Source organism: Poecilia mexicana, unplaced genomic scaffold, assembly GCF_051168715.1.
Source record: "Poecilia mexicana isolate PSO_F unplaced genomic scaffold, ASM5116871v1 scaffold_8, whole genome shotgun sequence".
In the NCBI taxonomy this organism is placed as follows: domain Eukaryota; kingdom Metazoa; phylum Chordata; class Actinopteri; order Cyprinodontiformes; family Poeciliidae; genus Poecilia; species Poecilia mexicana.
The window spans coordinates 6,536,758-6,554,091 of NW_028263377.1; the positions used below are offsets into that span (position 1 = coordinate 6,536,758).

Genomic DNA, 17,334 nt, shown 5'->3' on the forward strand with positions numbered 1-17,334 from the left:
GATAGTAGGATCAGAGACAGCTTAAATTAATTTGCGAACAATAAGTGTATTCTTTATTTTTTTTAAAAAACATTTATTCTGTATGTAGTAATTTATGGAGGACCAAAACCGACATAGTAATAAATAAAAGAATAAATATACAAATAAAAGAATAAATATATATCTGACATATATAAATAAAAGAAGAAATATATATTTAGCTTTTCCTTTTCCTTACACGAGTTTCCGTAAAGAAAAATAGATATTTTGCTTTGCCTTTTTTGCTTCTCCACTTTCTTCTTGCTGTTTCTCCGTTTGCTGTTTTGCTTGTTGTTTTTCTGCTGCATCGTTATGTTAATGAGGAGAGCTCTCTTCTATGTCTACTATTGGCCAATAGAGCTTTGGAACCAACGTCACTGCCTCAGACATTGTGAGGCGTTTAGGTGCAGTCGCTCGGTGCCATCTTTGCAGGCCACACACCAAAACAAACTTCATCCTGGTGGTTTTATTGTGTTACTGACTGGAGTGAAGTGAACCTCCGAGCAGTTAGGAGGGAGCTAGAGAATAGCTGGCCGAAAATAGCATTCATAAATCGGATGAACCTTGAGCTAAACGGAAAATCCAATATCCAACTCGAAACTAACTTCACTTCAGTCAGTAACACAACAATACCACCGGGATAAAGTTTGTTTTGGTCTGTGGCCTGCAAAGATGGCACCGAGCGACTGCACCTAAACGCCCGCAACGTCTGACGCAGTGACGTTGGTTCCAAAGCTCTATTGGCCAATAGTAGACATAGAAGGCAGCTCTCCTCATTAACATAACAGTGCAGCAAAAAACAGCAAACGAAAATACAGCGAGCAGAAAAAGGAGAAGCAAAAAAGGCAAAGCAAAATATCTATTTTTCTTGACGGAAACTCATGTGTAAGGAAAAGGAAAAACTAAATATATATTTATGCTTTTATTTCTTATCAGAATATATGTTTCTTCTTTAATTTCTTATTATGTCGGTTTTGGTCCTCCATAATAATTTTGATGTTTTAAAAATATTTTATGCAATAATTATACACACAAGTAAGTAATAGCTTTATCGGACAGTAACCTTTTGACCCGCTATATCACTGGTGCATCTGCCAATCACTTCTGTGTGAAGGGCCGAAACAGTCCTGTGTGTTTGTGTAAAACAATTATTATCGTTGAGCGTTTTGGTATCTGAGCACATATTTATTTAATTTTACAGTTAATACTTATATGCAGCTCATACAAAACTAGAGAAGTATATTTCATCATTATTGGCACAATGTTATCCCAGACGGAGCTCCTCCATGCAGCCCCCGGAAGGCTCCCAAACATCGCGCCTGCTCAGAACAATCATCTCCGCCACATTCGCGCTTATCTGTCAGGTGGGCGTGTTCCGGTGCTGCCATTGGCCAATGGCGGTTTCCCTTCCTCTTTCTTTTCATACGCCCTGCCTCTGAATAATGATAATAACGACCAAGATGGCTACTTCAAAATCTTCTCTGTTGTAGCTAAACACCAGTTCCATGGAAATACTCCAAATTGCGATTTCTTTATGTTTAAGACCCTCGTAGGCGGCGGGGCAGAGCCACGGACAATACTACATGGATTACAGCGAGTTGAGAGGCGAATAAAGTCGCTGTGTTGCCCCGGAGCACTCATTCCGAATAAGCTAACTAGCTAGCAGCGCTCGTCGAGACTCCCCGGTTGAGCTCTCCCAGCAGCTGCCACTCTCCCCCTCCTCCCCACTTCCCCGGTTGGCGTGCCCGCCGGAGCGCAGAGCGCCAAATGGCAGAGCCGAGGAAAGTGCCGTTCGTCACCATCTCCTCCTTCAGCGCTCCGCCGCCGCAGCAGCAGCAGACCCCGGAGTCCAACAAGAAACGCCGCCGCGAGGACGAGGCCGCCGACATCACTTTGGGGAAAGATGGAGGTGGAGGTGCAACTGCGGTCGGGTCGGGAGGTTCCGGAGGAGCTCTGTTCGGCAACGCCAAAGGAGGAAGCGACACCGACGGCGGGGAGACGAAGCCCACCGTCCGCCTCAGCCTGACGCTGAGCGAGCCGAACGAGAAGGGCTCCTCCGAGTTCAACTACGGCGAGCTGGTCCAGTCAACTCCTTCTCAGGTTAGACACCAACAAACATGACTCCATGATGGCAACAGGGACAGTTTTACAGTGAAGCTTCCGTCTGCTGTACTCTCTACTCCGCTGTTGTTTTAAGTACTATTTATCTGCTTAATCGGGCGGAAAACATCAAACAACTGTATTTATGCCGGGTAATAAGTTTCATGAAAGCAACAAAAAAAACAAAAAAACATTCATATATTCACAGAAGCGCACAAAAACAAAGTACGGTGAGATTGAGCAGTTTGAAGAAACTTCACTTTGAGTCTTTTAAAATAGCTTTACATTATTAGTCCCTTTGTTTACGCAGAAGAAAAATCTGACTTTTTTTTTTTTAAAAGCCTCCAAAGACAGGTTCTGCATGTTTGGAGGTAAATTTACAGGAGGTGCTCAGACCGGGATGGCCCCTCTTGTGGCCGCTGTCATGTTGAAATGTGCCGCTTGTTTACTGGGGGGGTTTCTGATAACATGTCAGCCCCTCCTGCACTTCTAACGAGGAATAATAACGCTGTTTATATCCATCAGCCCTCCAAATGTTGCTTTTTATCATGATTATGCTGTTGAATCAATGATAATTTCTATGAGCTTTTATTTGGATTTTTAACATATTTCCACAACTACAGAATATAAATTTTGAGATTTTAGAGCGTGACGGTGTAGTTAGTGCATTACTGTGAATTGAAAAGGAGAACATTACATTTTAATATCAGACTAAATTAAGCCAAACAGTTGCCTTCAGAAGTCGCCTAGCATCTCGAAATGAAATGGAAAAAGCTGTGGAAACGAGTCACAATGTGTTGGCAGCATCATGCTATGGGGGTTCTTTTCTAAAGCGAGGACAGGAATCCAGTTAGTGTTATTTTTTTTAGAATATGGATGGAAGAAAACCAGTTTTAGGTTTAAAAAGAGTCTAGACTGGCGGTCCAGCAGGTTCAGGAAGGTGACCTCACATAAGGCATATAAATAATCGGTTCTTTAAAGTACGTCTATTTATATTCTGCTTCTATATAAAAACTTGAACTTAGAAGTCATATTAAAGCTTTGTGTGTGAAATTCAATTCAATGAAATAAAACTTCATCAATCCCAAACAGAAATGAGATGTCGTATCTCATGTCGTTGTGGATGGGGACCCCGTCTCCAGCAGCAGTCAGTTTTCAGTGAGTCTGAAAAAGCCTCTGACTGAAGACTGCTGCATAACGGTTTCGTGACCGCCAGGTGTTATTTTTGCTTTTGAGATGCTGACCAGTTGTAAAAACGAGACATTGTTGGCATGGTTACGCATTATTCCTTTTATAAAAAAAAAAAGGAAGAGCAAAATCTTTGCAGCTGCACAGCATCCAGAACCAGGTCCAAACAGAGCAAAAGCAAACAAAATAATGAAAGGAAAGTCTGGAAAAAGAACCAATCAGATTCTAGTGTAGCAGAGCTCCATGCTGCATTCACAGTTTCAGTGTGTTTTCCTGATACCCAGGAGCCACATTTAGTCAAAACTGAGAAGGATCCAAGTGTTTCAAATCTTATGAGATCTGCAAATATTTATTTTTTTAAAATCTTTTTAGATTTATAATGTTTTTAAAAACCAAACTGAAAGCTCGGCTGTCTTCCTCTTTGTCAGGTAAAGCCTGCAGGTCCCACAGTCCCTAAAGGCCTCACCCCTCCGCTGGATCCCAGCGACCCGTTTGCTGATGATGAGAAGGAGAGGAGGGAGGTAGAGGAGCTGGCCAGGAAGTTTGAGAGCAAATATGTAAGAAGATTCACTTGTGTGTGTGTGTGTGTGTGTGTGTGTGTGTGTGTGTGGACATAAATTAGGATTGAACCAGTGGAACGCTACATTGAGATGAATTAGTTTAATTCGTCGAACAGATTAAGTTTAAGTAAAACAAACTTAATTAAGTAAATGCAAAGTTTGATCAGTTGATTACTTTTTGCTTTCTGTGTCCTCAGATAATGAATGTCAGTAAAGGAAGGCTTATTGTTCTGATGTTATTCATCCAATAAACCAGAAGTGACTCCTTTCTCTTCTAATATGATTTCATGCTTGTTTTATTTTTCTCTTGTTCCTCATTTCTTTTTCTTTCCTTATTTTCATTCCTTCTTTGTTTCATTCCCCATCTTTTTTCTTTTTCTCAGTTTCCTCATTTCTTTTCTCTATATTCTGTGAAGGTTTTTCGAGAAGTTTTCAATTAATATGGAGAAGAAAAAGAGCAAAAAATGTGATAAAATTGAACTGATTCTCTGTGAATTGGTCTGCTAATTTAGCATCTGATATTATCTAGTAGTTACAGACAATAAAGCAACTGTGACTGCATGGCAAAATGTTTTATTTTTCTTTTTATTGTGAGATTTATATATATATATATATATAATATATATATATATATATATATATATATATATATATATATATATATTATGCTTTTCTGATCCATCTGCTTGTGTTTGTAGGGAGGCAACACAAAGAAGAAGAAGAAGGACAGGATGCAGGATCTGATCGACATCGGCTACGGCTACGATGAAACCGATCCCTTCATAGACAACTCAGAGGCCGTGAGTGGTGCAGAGTTTTCTGAATTGGCTCAAATCTGCTAAATGTAAATATTACACTGTAAAAAAAAAAAAAAAAATGACAATCTTCTTTGCTCAAATTAAATGTTTTTTTCCCCGCCGGCTTCAGTACGACGAGCTGGTGCCGGCCTCCCTCACCACCAAACATGGAGGCTTCTACATCAACACAGGGACGCTGCAGTTCAGGGCCGCCTCCGACTCCGAAGGGGAGAACGCAGACGATCACCGCTTCAAGGTCGGCTCCCTTTCCTCCGCGACGTTTGCGTTCAAAAAGCCCGCCGCCGCAGCGAACCGTAAACCCAGTCTCTGTCTGTTACAGAAGATGAAGGACGGCGAGGAGCGGGCGATTAAAAAGCGACGGAAAAAACAAGATGGTGGCATCCTGGAGGACAAGAAGCCCAGAAAAAACAAAGTACCAAAGCCTGGGTGAGCTTCTGCAACGACACAGAAATATTACCAAGTATTTTTCATCTAGTTTCTTATTGGACATGATAAAATCTGGGTTTCCCCCCAGTGTTTTATGAAACAAATTGAAGAATGTGATGCGAAATAAACTAGGGCTGGACGAGCGTTTCATATCAGTTGATCAGTTTTTTGTGGCGACTCTTCCTGTTTTATCCACAGTTTTCACTCTGCGCTGTTATTTTTTGTTTTTAAGCAGTTGTGAGGCCCAGTGGAGAAACCTGACCCTTTTAAAGTTTTGTCACTTCTGACTCCGTGTTGTTTTTGCCAGCAGCGTCTCGGCTCTGAACGTTCACCGGCCCGAGAAGAAGAAGAGGAAGAAGCTGATGAAGGACTCCCTGCACCTGGCCAACATGCTGCGCCGCTTCACCAGGGAGAAGGAGGAGATGCGCAAGAAGAACCTGGCGACCGCCACCGGTGCCGCCACCCTGCCGCGCCCCAACACCAAAGTGCCCGGCGCCACCGGCGCAGTCGTCGGCGCCCACCCGAAGGCTGCCGCCGCCGGCAACGACTGCAACATCACGGACCTGACCGACGACCAGGCCGTCATGTCGCTGCTGGGCTCCGCCAACAATGACATTCTGCAGGACATGATGGGCGACCTGGACTTCGGCATGCTGGACTCGCCGCAGCCTGGCAGCCCGTCACAGGGGGAGAACGGCGCCTTCGGGGCGGGGCAGAAAACGGTGCGGACGCTGCCAGGCAGCGTGATGACCCCGCCTCCTCCGCTGCCCTGCGGACTGCCGGGCCCGCTGGCAAAGCGCATCGAAGACTTGAGAGCGGTATGGAGCTGATCAGAACACACACACACACACACACACACACACACACACACACACACACACACACACACACACACACACACACACACACACATCGTTCTCACCGAAACTTCTGGGTTGTACAGATTTCTCTGACAGAATTATGAATAAACTTATGAGAATTAATCAACTTACCAGAATAAAGTCACATGAGAAGGAAGTCATAAAATCACCTGAAGGAAGTTGTAGTAGAAATATGAGAGTTATAAAGTTATAAAATTATGACTTCTTGTAATATGATTTTACTCTGTTAATTTTAAAACGTTATTGTGGTAACATATACAGGTGCTGGTCATAAAATTAGAATATTGTGATAAAGTTCATTATTTTCCATAATGTCATGATAAAAATTAAATTGTCATATATTTTAGATTCATTGCACACCAACTGAAATATTTCAGGTCTTTTATTGTTTTAATTTTGATGATTTTGGCAAACAGCTCATGAAAACCCAAAATCCCTGTCTCAAAAAATTAGAATATTATGAAAAGGTTCTCTGAACGAGCAATAAAAATAATCATCTGAATCAACAAAGTAACTCTAAACACCTGAAAAAAATTCCTGAGGCCTTTAAAAACTCCCAACCTGGTTCATTACTCAAAACCGCAATCATGGGTCAGATTGCTGACCTGACTGCTGTCCAGAAGGCCATCACTGACATCCTCAAGCAAGAGGGTGAGAAACAGAAAGAAATTTCTGAACGAATCGGCTGTTTGCAGAGTGTTATATCAAGGCACCTCAGTGGGAAGTCAGTAGGAAGGAAAAAGTGTGGCAGAAAACGCTACACAACGAGAAGAGGTGACCGGACCCTGAGGAAGATTGTGGAGAAGGGCCGATTCCAGACCTTGGGGGAAGCAGTGGACTGAGTCTGGAGTAGAAACATCCAGAGCCACTGTGCACAGGCGTGTGCAGGAAATGGGCTACAGGTGCCGCATTCCCCAGGTCAAAGGTCAAGCCACTTTTGAACCAGAAACAGCGGCAGAAGCGCCTGACCTGGGCTACAGAGAAGCAGCACTTTGGACCACTGTTGTTCAGTGGTCCAAAGTACTTTTTTCGGATGAAAGCAAACTTTGCATGTCATTCGGAAATCAAAGTGCCAGACTCTGGAGGAAGACTGGGGAGAAGGAAATGCCAAAATGCCAGAAGTCCAGTGTCAAGTACCCACAGTCAGTGATGGTCTGGGTGCCATGTCAGCTGCTGGTGTTGGTCCACTGGGTTTTATCAAGGGCAGGATCAATGCAGCAGCTATCAGAAGATTTTGGAGCACTTCATGCTTCCATCTGCTGAAAAGTTTTATGGAGATGAAAATTTAATTTGGTCTGGAATCGGCCCTTCTCCACAATCTTCCTCAGGGTCCGGTCACCTCTTCTCGTTGTGCAGCGTTTTCTGCCACACTTTTTCCTTCCTACTGACTTCCCACTGAGGTGCCTTGATATAACACTCTGCAAACAGCCGATTCGTTCAGAAATTTCTTTCTGTTTCTCACCCTCTTGCTTGAGGATGTCAGTGATGGCCTTCTGGACAGCAGTCAGGTCAGCAATCTGACCCATGATTGCGGTTTTGAGTAATGAACCAGGCTGGGAGTTTTTAAAGGCCTCAGGAATCTTTTTCAGGTGTTTAGAGTTACTTTGTTGATTCAGATGATTATTTTTATTGCTCGTTCAGAGAACCTTTTCATAATATTCTAATTTTTTGAGACAGGGATTTTGGGTTTTCATGAGCTGTTTGCCAAAATCATCAAAATTAAAACAATAAAAGACCTGAAATATTTCAGTTGGTGTGCAATGAATCTAAAATATATGACAATTTAATTTTTATCATGACATTATGGAAAATAATGAACTTTATCACAATATTCTAATTTTATGACCAGCACCTGTACATATATATATATATATTTTTTTTTTTTCTTATCCTGGCCCTAATACTGTATCACAGATTTCACATATACGTATAAAAAGCTTAAACAAACACCAGAAATACAATCGGGTGAAATTTACCAACCTTTAAGCTTGAAAACTTGAAGTTTCCGTCATAATTTGAAGCATTTCTGACCCTCCCACCAGGCGTCCCGTCAGTTCGATGAAGAAGGCCGGAAGAAGTTCTTCACGCTGGACATGAACAACATCCTTCTGGAGTGAGTAGCTTTCAGTCCGTTAGTGTTTTTTTTTTTTTTTTTTAGCAAAAGTGGAAAGCGAGTATCACTAACTGTCGTGTGTTTGTGTGTGTGTGTGTGTGTGTGTGTGTGTGTGTGTGTACGTCAGCATTGAGTTGCAGGTTCAGGAGCAGCCTGCAGAGGTGCGTTCAGCCGTCTACTCTCACCTGGAGGCCTTTGTGCCCTGCAACAAGGAGGCTCTGCTCAAACGCCTTAAGAAGCTCAGCCTCAATGTTCAGGTGAGATTGTACGGAAATGAAACATTTTTTTGTGTGTGTATGTTTTACTGCGTGTGTACACCTTTAATATGTCTGGATATGCGTGTGCAGCCGCTTGCCGTGTGCCCCGTTACCGTGGCTATATTTGGCACCAGTCTGTTGGCCTGGATATGTCCCATGTGACTTCTGACATCTCTAATCTCTTGTCGCCCAGGACGACCGCCTTCGAACGCCCCTCCTGAAGCTGAAGCTGGCCGTGTGCAGTGTGATGCCGGAGCAGATCGCTCGCTACAACATGGACTGCATCGCCAAAGTGGCAAAGTAACAAATCAGTCCTGCTTAAAAAAAGATGAATAAAAAAACAACATTTCAAGAATGTTTGGTTGCTATAGCGCTGCTTGTTGCTTGTGGTCGCAGGCAGCAGTCGGAGGAAGGAGACAAAAATGGGTCTGAAGACGACGACGACGAGAAGCCTGGGAAGAGGGTGATGGGGCCCCGGAAAAAGTTCATCTGGGACGACAAACTCAGGTCGGAAGTTAAAAGTACTGGTGTCCGCTAAACGTTTTCATATCTTATCACGTTACACACAAACTTCAAGAAATCGGTGAAAGTTGAAGTTCCTTTCTGTGTTTAGAGAGTTGTTGGTCTGCGTTGTGGTTTGTAGGTCGTTGCTGTGTAACCTGGTGCAGGTGAAGCTGGGCTTCTACGAGCTGGAGGGAAAGAACTCAATGTCTGTAGAAGATTACCTCAAAGCCTTCATGGAGTCGGAGGTGAAGCCTCTGTGGCCCAAGGGCTGGATGCAGGCCAGGTGAGTGAGGGAAGCAGAGAGACCCGTCAAGGTCACATCTTACACAACCAGACTTGATCCGAGATTCATTGTTCTGCTGTTTTAATCTCTATTTATAGGATGCTGTTCAAAGAAAGCACCATGGTCCACGGTCATCTAACTGGCTTTACGTGAGATGTTGTTTTTGGAATCGTCTTATTATTCACTGAAAGGTTAACTTTTAGCTTTCGCTGACTTTTTTTTTAATTGGTTTTCCTTTAGAGCGAAGAAAAAGATGGTCCCAGCTCCGAAAGCCAAGCCAAAGGTAAGTCAGAAATATTTAGTGAATCAAGAATTCATCTCTTTTCTGGACTTCCTTCCTTTCAACTTCTTTGCTTTTTATCACATCCACAAACTTCAACATGTTTTACTGGGATTTTGTGTAATTCATAAACATATGCTTATGTTAATGTAAAGATACATTAAAATAGTTTTTTTTCTTTAAGATTTTAGAGCAAAGTGAGAAGCCAGTTGAATCTTTTGCATATTTCTGAAAAATACATCCCACCTTTTATGAAAATACAGAAAACACAGATTGCTCTAAATGAAAACAAAACATGAGTGTTACTCTGCTATAAATATTTCACATTTGTTTTGTTCAGTATTTTTTTTACGATTAAATGCATTTGCTTCAGACTTTAAAAAAGATTAATTGTTTTTTGATTTGGACGCAAACATATTTCCATTGTTCCACAAAAGCTCTGGCTCGTTTACACCCCAAAACCAAGTAATATGAGGAAAAGCCTAATTTTATTTATTTGTTTTTTAACAAATAAAAATGTGAGAAGTTGAATTGGCCGCCTCATGTTAGCAGGGATAACCAACTTGCAGCTGCAGTTTCAGCACAGGGAGGTTTTTAGGATGAAATAAAAATGTTCATCACGTTCTTCAACTTCATATTTATAACAAAAAGTAAAAAATTCCAATAAAGTACATTGAAGTTTATATCACCACAATTAAGCGAATGAGTTTTTAAAAGGGTTTAATTTGTTATTTCAGGAAGTAACATGGGTTCAGCGCCCTTCACCTTCAGTTGGTGTAACGCCGTCCCCCGCCACTCAGGTTGCCAAGCGACCCCCTCCGTCACCGCCGGGGACCATATGCCTGGATTCCCCCGACGAAGCTCCTTCCCTGGATTCCATCTCTCAGGCGCTCGCCATCCTCGGCAACGCGGCTAAAGGTTTGGCCCAGGGGGACACGCCGCCTTCCCCGGAAAGGCCCAAGACCTCTGCCAACCCCCCCGGTCTCCACGCCTCGCCTCTCCTCCAGCTGCAGAAGAAGACCTCCGTCAGTACTCCCAGCTCCAGCACACCTCACTACATCACTACCTCTTCATTGCCCTCCAGCGCGCTGTCCCGGCCCGCCCCCAACACGCCGTCTCCTCTGACCCCGGTGAGGGTGGAGGGGGCGGGGGTCGTCAAGGCCACGCCACAGCCAAACAGACACACTGTTTTGAACACTCAGAGACCTTTAAGCGTGGGCGTGACGAAAGCAAACATGCCCGTCTCAGTTTCCTCACCTAAGCCACGCCCTCCGCCCACCGCCTCTCCGCTGGTGGCCCCGGGACCAAAGACGGGGGTGTCCATCCCCCCGTCGGGCCTCCTTAAGAGCAGCAATAATAAAGTCGGTGGAGGAGACACAATCATCATCACTTCGACTCAGTCTCGGCCGCACACCCTCACGTCCCCCTCGCTCGTCATCAACAAAACCTTCCAGACTCCCCGCCTGCCCCAGACGCCCCAGAACAAGCCGCCCTCCTCCCTCCCACAAACCCCATCCGGAGTCCAACCTCAGCCGCAGTCCAACTTCATCACCCCCATGCATGCCACCCTCACCAAGTCCTCCCACAGCAGCATCCCACCCATCGTCAAGCTCACCCCCCGAACGCCCAACCCCACCGTCTCCCCCGCCTCCACCTCCAGCATCCAAACCTCAGCCTCCATTTCTCAGAGTCCTCGATCTCAGGCAGCCCCCTTGATACACCAGTACACTCCCAAAACCCCGGCGAGCTTCCGGCCGCCGTTCTCAGGTGCTTCAGGAGGAGTGGCCAAGTCGGGTCAAGGCAGCTACACTCCTTCCAGCAGCCAAAAGACCCCAGGCGTTATCAGCGCCACCAACACCAGCCTTATAAACACCTCATCTATGAGCAAGCATTCAGGAAGCAGTGCCTCCCCCGCAGCAGCAGCTGCGGCCTCGGTGACCCAGGGCCAACGTCAGCGGACTGTGGGCGGGACACCTCAGGGGGTCAAGCCGGTCGTGTCTGTTCCATTGTCATCGGTCTCGTCTCAGCTACCGCAGGTTTGTGTTCTGGTTTAAAAACTCGTCTAAAGGGCTCGAAACACGAGAGGCGACGTTGATCCCTCTCCTCACATTTCCTACTTGAGATGAGTCGACAGTCTCTTGTCCTCCTCCAGTCAAGGCACCGCCGAAATTTCAAGCTGGTCAACATGTCTGTGGGCTAGCGAAAGTTAAAAAATGTCCAATTGTCACGATCGCGCCAGAGTGGCTAAAAACTTTCACCTTTTGCTGCCATTTGGGTTGAACCGAACACACGAGACGTACCTTTGCTCCCTCTCAACCACTTTCATATGGAACTTGTGTGATGAAGCCACAGTCGCTTGTTCTCCACAAGTGACTGTGCGTCTGTGTTTGTAGATATTTTTGCGCCGTAACAGAAGCCACAGCTATTTTACGCAGTTGATGTTGTATTTTGTGTCACTGACCTGTGACTTTTTGATGGTATTCAAAGTGTTAACATCACATATTTTATTTGTTTTATACGCCTCAAAGTTGAGTCAGAGCAAGGTGAAATGCTCACATGTATATGACCCAGCAGGCTTTCCGTAGGCCTGCTTTAACCCATGAAGTTGAACATTTTTCAACTTTCATGTGTGACATCACTCGCCTGCATGTGTACGAGCTCGAAATTTCTCACACACAAATTTCGCCGGTTGATTAGCTGGAGTAGGATTGTCATGAGTTTTGTGTAGGATTGTGCAAGTTTCATAGGAACTTGAAACTTCCTGTTCGTTGAGCCCTTTACAGTTGCGTACCATCATGGGCTTCAATGGGTCAGAGGTCTGGGTCATTCAAGAAATGTTGACCCAGCCGTGTGCAGGTTTTACCCTTCCCCCAGTCCATGTTTCTCTAACTGAACATCTTTCCGTCCAGGTCTCCACGACAGGAAGTGGCGGCCTGCTCGGCACGGCCTCGTCCCTCCCCCTGGGGTTCGGGATGCTGGGGGGCCTGGTGCCTGTGTCCCTGCCGTTCCACTTGTCCCCCATGCTGAACCTGTCCCAGCTGGGCACGGGAGGCTCCAATACGGCGACCAGCAGCTCGGCGGCCAGTAACAGCGCAGCGTTCTCCACCCTGACCCAGAGTGAGTGTCGCACACTAAGAAAATCCATGAAAAAGTTTTTTTTCCTGTTTGTGGGACAGTCAGTGTGTTGCTCTGCTGTCGTCTCAGGTCTCCTGTAGGCCCCGTTTAATGTTGTACGTTGGCATCATTTGTTGGATCACCATATTGTTTGTCTGAATGTAATTAATGTTTGACTATATTTCATTTTGTTCATCTCCCACATCTTCTCCTGTCCTCCTTCCTGCTTCTTCCCTGATGTCTGGCTGTTGCATCCCTTCTCTTCCTCCCTCCTCTCTTTCATCTCTCCTGTTTGTGTCGCACCTGTTCCTCCCCCTCCTCGTCGCCCTGTCCTGTCTCCTCAGATCTGTATAAGAGTCTCCAGTCAGGGTCTCAGGTTGCTCTGCCTCCTCACTTGCAGCTCGCTTTCTCAGGTAAAACCGGACCCTTCCTGTACCTCGACGCCTGCTCCATCTCTTCTGCTCAGCCGTTTCTGTTTTAGTGTCTGGTGTTGTTCGTTTCGGGCTGTCCGGTTCTGTTCTCATCTGTCGGTGGCAGCATGTCTTGGCGGAATTATTTTCGTTGTCGTCCCCTTCACTTTATCACATTTATTGGTACAAACTTGTAAAGATGTGGAAAGGTAAAGTCATCTTGTACTCCAGTAGCAAATGTACAACTGAAAAAAAAAACAAACATCCAACTTTCATCTTTTCTTTCTTTTCCTTTGATTATCCTCTATTTTCTTTCCCTCCTTTCTTTCTTTCTTTCTGTACCTCACTGTCTTACCTTCTTTATATTTTCTGTCCTACATTGATTCTTTCTTAAGTTTCTTTTCTTTGTCCTCCTTAATTTTCCCTCCTTCATTTCCCCTCTTGTCTTAATTTCCTTCCCTCCTGTTTGTCCTAAAAGATGCCAAGCTGGCATCGAGGCTTAAAAAAATCTAGAAAATTTTAAAAATTGAGCGAGAACTTTGTCATAATTGGATCGATCTTAACATGACGATCCAAAAGTTACTAATTTAGCTCAGAACTGGTTTACCAGTTCACAAAATCAACCGTCCTCCACGTTTCACCTAAGTAGAAAATCTGTGGAGTGATCCGGAGAGAAGAGAACCCAGGATTAATACATTAATATCAGCACTTACAAACACAAAATCCAAATAAACGGCTTAAGTTAAAGGTTGTTTTTTTTGTATATCTTCTGTTACAGTAATATCACTGACCTGTGTTAGCCACATCTTTACCAGGAGTGCTTCCAAATTTCTTTATTTGCATCACATCCAACTCTTCTTCACTTTTTTCTACTTTCTTCTTCTTCAGACGTCAGTCAGAGCCAAGGAGGCGACACTAAGAGGAAGACTCTATGATCCGGATTGATTTTTGCGCCTGTCAAAATCCTGTCGGTGCCACCAATAATGCGAAGCCGGGGGGGGGGGTTAAAAGAGAGAAGAAATCTGGAACAGATCATGCTTAACAAGGGTGTGGGACTGAATGGGCTTCACCTCATGAAATCAGCTCATAGCGCCGCAGTCAAATAACTTCTTTTTTAAAAAACTATTTTATAACACCTTTGTAGAGAAGGCAAATAGTTTGTCAATGTTTACATAATAGACCTATATCACTGTGGACAGGGAGAGGTAATGAATGGGATTCGGAGGCGAGTGTAGCTGTGTGCATGAAGGTTCTGGTCCTGCTGCCGGACCGGACTGTGTGCCTTTCTGGATGTCTCCCACTCTGATGCATGGTCAGTTTGTCTACTTGGTGCTGTTTTTTAAAGCAAAATGAAAAAAATATCCTAATGTAATTATCACTGAAACCTGTAAGAAATGTAAACTGCAAATTGAATTTGAGCTTTTTTAAGAGATGTACATGTTTTCAAATGTACTTGAATTCTTCGATACGTTTGTTTCTGTATAGTACATAAGCCTACTTTTAATTAAAGTCTTTGATCCTCAATGTGATGCCATCGTTAAATATTTCAGCCAAGTTTGAAAATGTGACCTATTAGCTGTTCAATAACACTTCTGAGCTGTCATGGTGCATTTAGGTACACCTTGTAAATGTCTATTTAAATGCTTTTGACAGCTCTTAGCTTTTTTCCCCCCTCTAAACTAAATATATTCTTATCTATTACAGTTCTCTGTAAATGTATAAAAGCCAGTGTTCCTACAGTTGAGCACTGAAAATGTTGATTATCAAGATGTTGATTTAAGATGACAGTCGCAACAAAACAAGCTCCAACTCATTACCTCCACATATTAGGATAAAACTGACATCCACAAAACTTCCTAAAAATCCTCACATGGCATTTAGTATTTTAAGCACAGTTAAATGTTTTAATTTCACTTAATACAAAAATCAAATGTTAGAAAAATCAATGGAAAAAATCTGGAATTTTGAAACCAAAATAAGTTTTTTTTTTTTTTTTTTTTACAGAAACTCTGAAAATTGGTTAAAACGGGAATGAGGACATTGATCTGTAAAAATACCCAACAGTGACACAAAACAATTGAAATTGGATTTAATTCAAACCATTGGTAGGCTATGTAATCTGTTTAAGTTATACATGGATTAACACAAATATGACATCGAAGGCATGAAAAATGATACTGAGATGCGTCAACACCTTTTGACACCAGAAACCAAATGAGACAAAAAATAACAAAAACAAAGGAAAAGACTTGAATCAGCCTAAGCAGTTTTTTTTTCTTTTAACAACAGTGAAGGTGACTTCAACTGGCAGTAAGAGGAGGTCACAAAAGGTCGTCTCCTCTGGACCTCCTCCTGGGTGGGTTTCTCTCCCAAAAGCGCCGTTGCTTCGCCTATTTGACCAGCGGTCTGGTTTTATCGTCGTCGCTGCACTGGTGGGCTTTGTACTTTTTCACCTCAGCCATGTACTTTGACCAAGCATCGCTCTTTCCTGCCTCAGCCTGTGTGGAGAAAACATGAAGGGTTACTGACGGTATAATGCAAAATGAGAAAAATACAAAATACTAACTAAAAAAACCCCAATCAGACTCGCCAATTTTGACTTTCCAAAAAACCTAATCTTTTCGCTATTACTGACTTTCAATAAACCACAATGATTAATGATTTAAAGGATTTTAGAGTAGTCGAGACAAACTAAATGAAGACAAACCAGTAACTTAATTTTTTAGTACTACTATACAAAAGCTGCTGCATTTTATATCGCCATTATCCTTAGATTATGCCTCAGAAAAACAAGATATAGTGTAGAAAAGCCATGTGGCAGCTGCCATACTTACTTCTGCGTCCTGTTTCTGCTTCTTCGCAACCATTCCGGTCTTAAGGAACACACCGCCCCGGCGCTTCCCCACCTGGGTGAGGGGATAGAAGACTGACACCGTTACAGGGGTCCTTGCAGGTGGATTGCCAATGAAGGAAACTACACCAGAGCAGAGGGACTAGATTTAGCCTCCTGCTGCACCACCAGTGAGAGCATCACCAGTGAAGAGCAACCCTAACCTTTACTCAGCTAGCAGTTTGAATATTGATACTGGCGTCTAATTATAAAAAAATAAATATATATATATTTTTTAAAAAATACAATTATAGATCACAAAATTTCACCGCGTATTAAACTCAATCCCGGTATTTCAGGGATTGAAATACCGGGTGAGCTGAACTACTGCTAACTCGTCTTACAACTGCTAAACCCCTTACAAAGCTGGTCACAGGGAGGGCCTTCTTTTCCACTGAGGTCTGTCCTTGTTCGGTGGCTCTCGCTTCTCCACCTGTTTGCTGCGCCTCCTTTTTCCTCTGCTCCTCCTCCATCTTCTTCTTAAAAATCTCCATGAAGCTGCCGTCGTTGGCGAACGCGTTGGCCACCCCCGACGCCGCGGGGCTGCTGGAGGGAGACGCCGTGCTGGAGCCCCCGCTGCTGCTCCCGCCGCTGGTCTTATGTTTGCCGTGTGCTCGCTTTGGATCCATGTCTCACACCCACAGTCCGACGACTCAAAGCGAGCGGCTTTTACTACTCACTGTGGCTTTGTTTTTAAGCTAGATGTTTAAAAGGCGGCTTGCTAACAACTACTTGGACCCAGGAAAGAAAGAAAAATAACAGGAATATACCGATTCAATTACTTAAAAATAAGCACAAATGTCCAAGTGAAAAAGAAAACGTCCGTCTTGTGGTCCACAAATATTATAATTCGAGAAAAAAACAAAAGCAGACGCAGGCTAGCCTGCTAACGTGGCTAACATCCGTTTCTTGTAAGGCCTCTCGGTGAGAAACAAACTCCCTTCCGCCGTCAACTCCCCTTCCGGAGGTGCCAACACATTAAATGTAATCTTCAACGTGAAAGAAGCTTCAAATACCGATAAGAATAACGAGCAACTTCAAAGCTTTATCGTCGCTAACTTTTGCCACCCATTACCGTCGGTCGGCCATGTTTATTATTTTTTTTTTCCCCCAACGGCGTTGTGTCTCTAGCGCCTCCTACTGTGTCGGTGTTACAAAAAACATTCTATGGTCATTCGACAATACGACTCCAGGGGGCGCTGTTCAGACGCTGGGGTGAAATACAGACTATTAGAAAAAGTGACAGTACAATAAACAACATTGTAAGTAAAAACATTTGAATAAGAATGTTTTTGTGGCTTTCTTTATCCCCCTATACATGAATACATATTCAGCTCCTCCAGCTGAATAAAATGAAATAAAGTTCCTTTTTATATTTGATGTGAATTTCTCAGAGAATAACTATATTCACCCTGCAGATAAAGAAGGCATGTCATACAACTCCACATCCCAAATGCAGTGAATTGACACCGCTGGTAAAGATATGTAAAAA

General features: G+C 43.7%; 2 protein-coding genes across 6 annotated transcripts; one reads left to right on the forward strand and one right to left on the reverse strand.

Annotated features, from left to right (window-relative positions):
* The first annotated feature begins 1,487 nt into the window (after positions 1-1,487).
* ubn2b (ubinuclein 2b) lies at positions 1,488-14,476 on the forward strand. 5 transcript variants are annotated; one of them, XM_088008117.1, is made up of 17 exons: positions 1,488-2,118; positions 3,735-3,863; positions 4,565-4,666; positions 4,794-4,919; positions 5,004-5,110; positions 5,418-5,928; positions 8,034-8,104; positions 8,232-8,361; positions 8,555-8,661; positions 8,758-8,868; positions 9,005-9,148; positions 9,247-9,297; positions 9,389-9,431; positions 10,166-11,464; positions 12,338-12,545; positions 12,887-12,955; positions 13,841-14,476. In XM_088008117.1, the coding sequence occupies exons 1-17, from the start codon at positions 1,786-1,788 to the stop codon at positions 13,885-13,887; spliced, it is 3,588 nt and encodes a 1,195-aa protein (XP_087864243.1). In that variant the 5' UTR covers positions 1,488-1,785; the 3' UTR covers positions 13,888-14,476. The 5 variants fall into 5 exon arrangements, with proteins under 5 accessions (XP_087864243.1, XP_014831454.2, XP_087864244.1 ...); XM_014975968.2 differs by having other exon boundaries at positions 5,421-5,928; XM_088008118.1 differs by having other exon boundaries at positions 5,007-5,110.
* Positions 14,477-15,026: 550 nt separating this feature from the next.
* trir (telomerase RNA component interacting RNase) lies at positions 15,027-16,963 on the reverse strand. Its single transcript, XM_015008604.2, has 3 exons — positions 16,205-16,963; positions 15,787-15,858; positions 15,027-15,450 (listed from the first exon to the last, which is right to left on the reverse strand). The coding sequence occupies exons 1-3, from the start codon at positions 16,469-16,471 to the stop codon at positions 15,343-15,345; spliced, it is 447 nt and encodes a 148-aa protein (XP_014864090.2). The 5' UTR covers positions 16,472-16,963; the 3' UTR covers positions 15,027-15,342.
* Between the last annotated feature and the right edge of the window lie 371 nt (positions 16,964-17,334).

Coding starts and splice junctions, on each gene's coding strand:
- trir (XM_015008604.2), bottom strand. CDS start 16,471: ATGGATCCAAAGCGAGCACACGGCAAACATAAGACCAGCGGCGGGAGC. Junction 15,859..16,204: donor CCCTCCCTGTGACCAGCTTT/GTAAGGGGTTTA, acceptor CCCCTCACCCAG/GTGGGGAAGCGCCGGGGCGG. Junction 15,451..15,786: donor AGCAGAAACAGGACGCAGAA/GTAAGTATGGCA, acceptor TTCTCCACACAG/GCTGAGGCAGGAAAGAGCGA.
- ubn2b (XM_088008117.1), top strand. CDS start 1,786: ATGGCAGAGCCGAGGAAAGTGCCGTTCGTCACCATCTCCTCCTTCAGC. Junction 4,920..5,003: donor CAGACGATCACCGCTTCAAG/GTCGGCTCCCTT, acceptor TGTCTGTTACAG/AAGATGAAGGACGGCGAGGA. Junction 8,105..8,231: donor ATGAACAACATCCTTCTGGA/GTGAGTAGCTTT, acceptor TGTGTACGTCAG/CATTGAGTTGCAGGTTCAGG.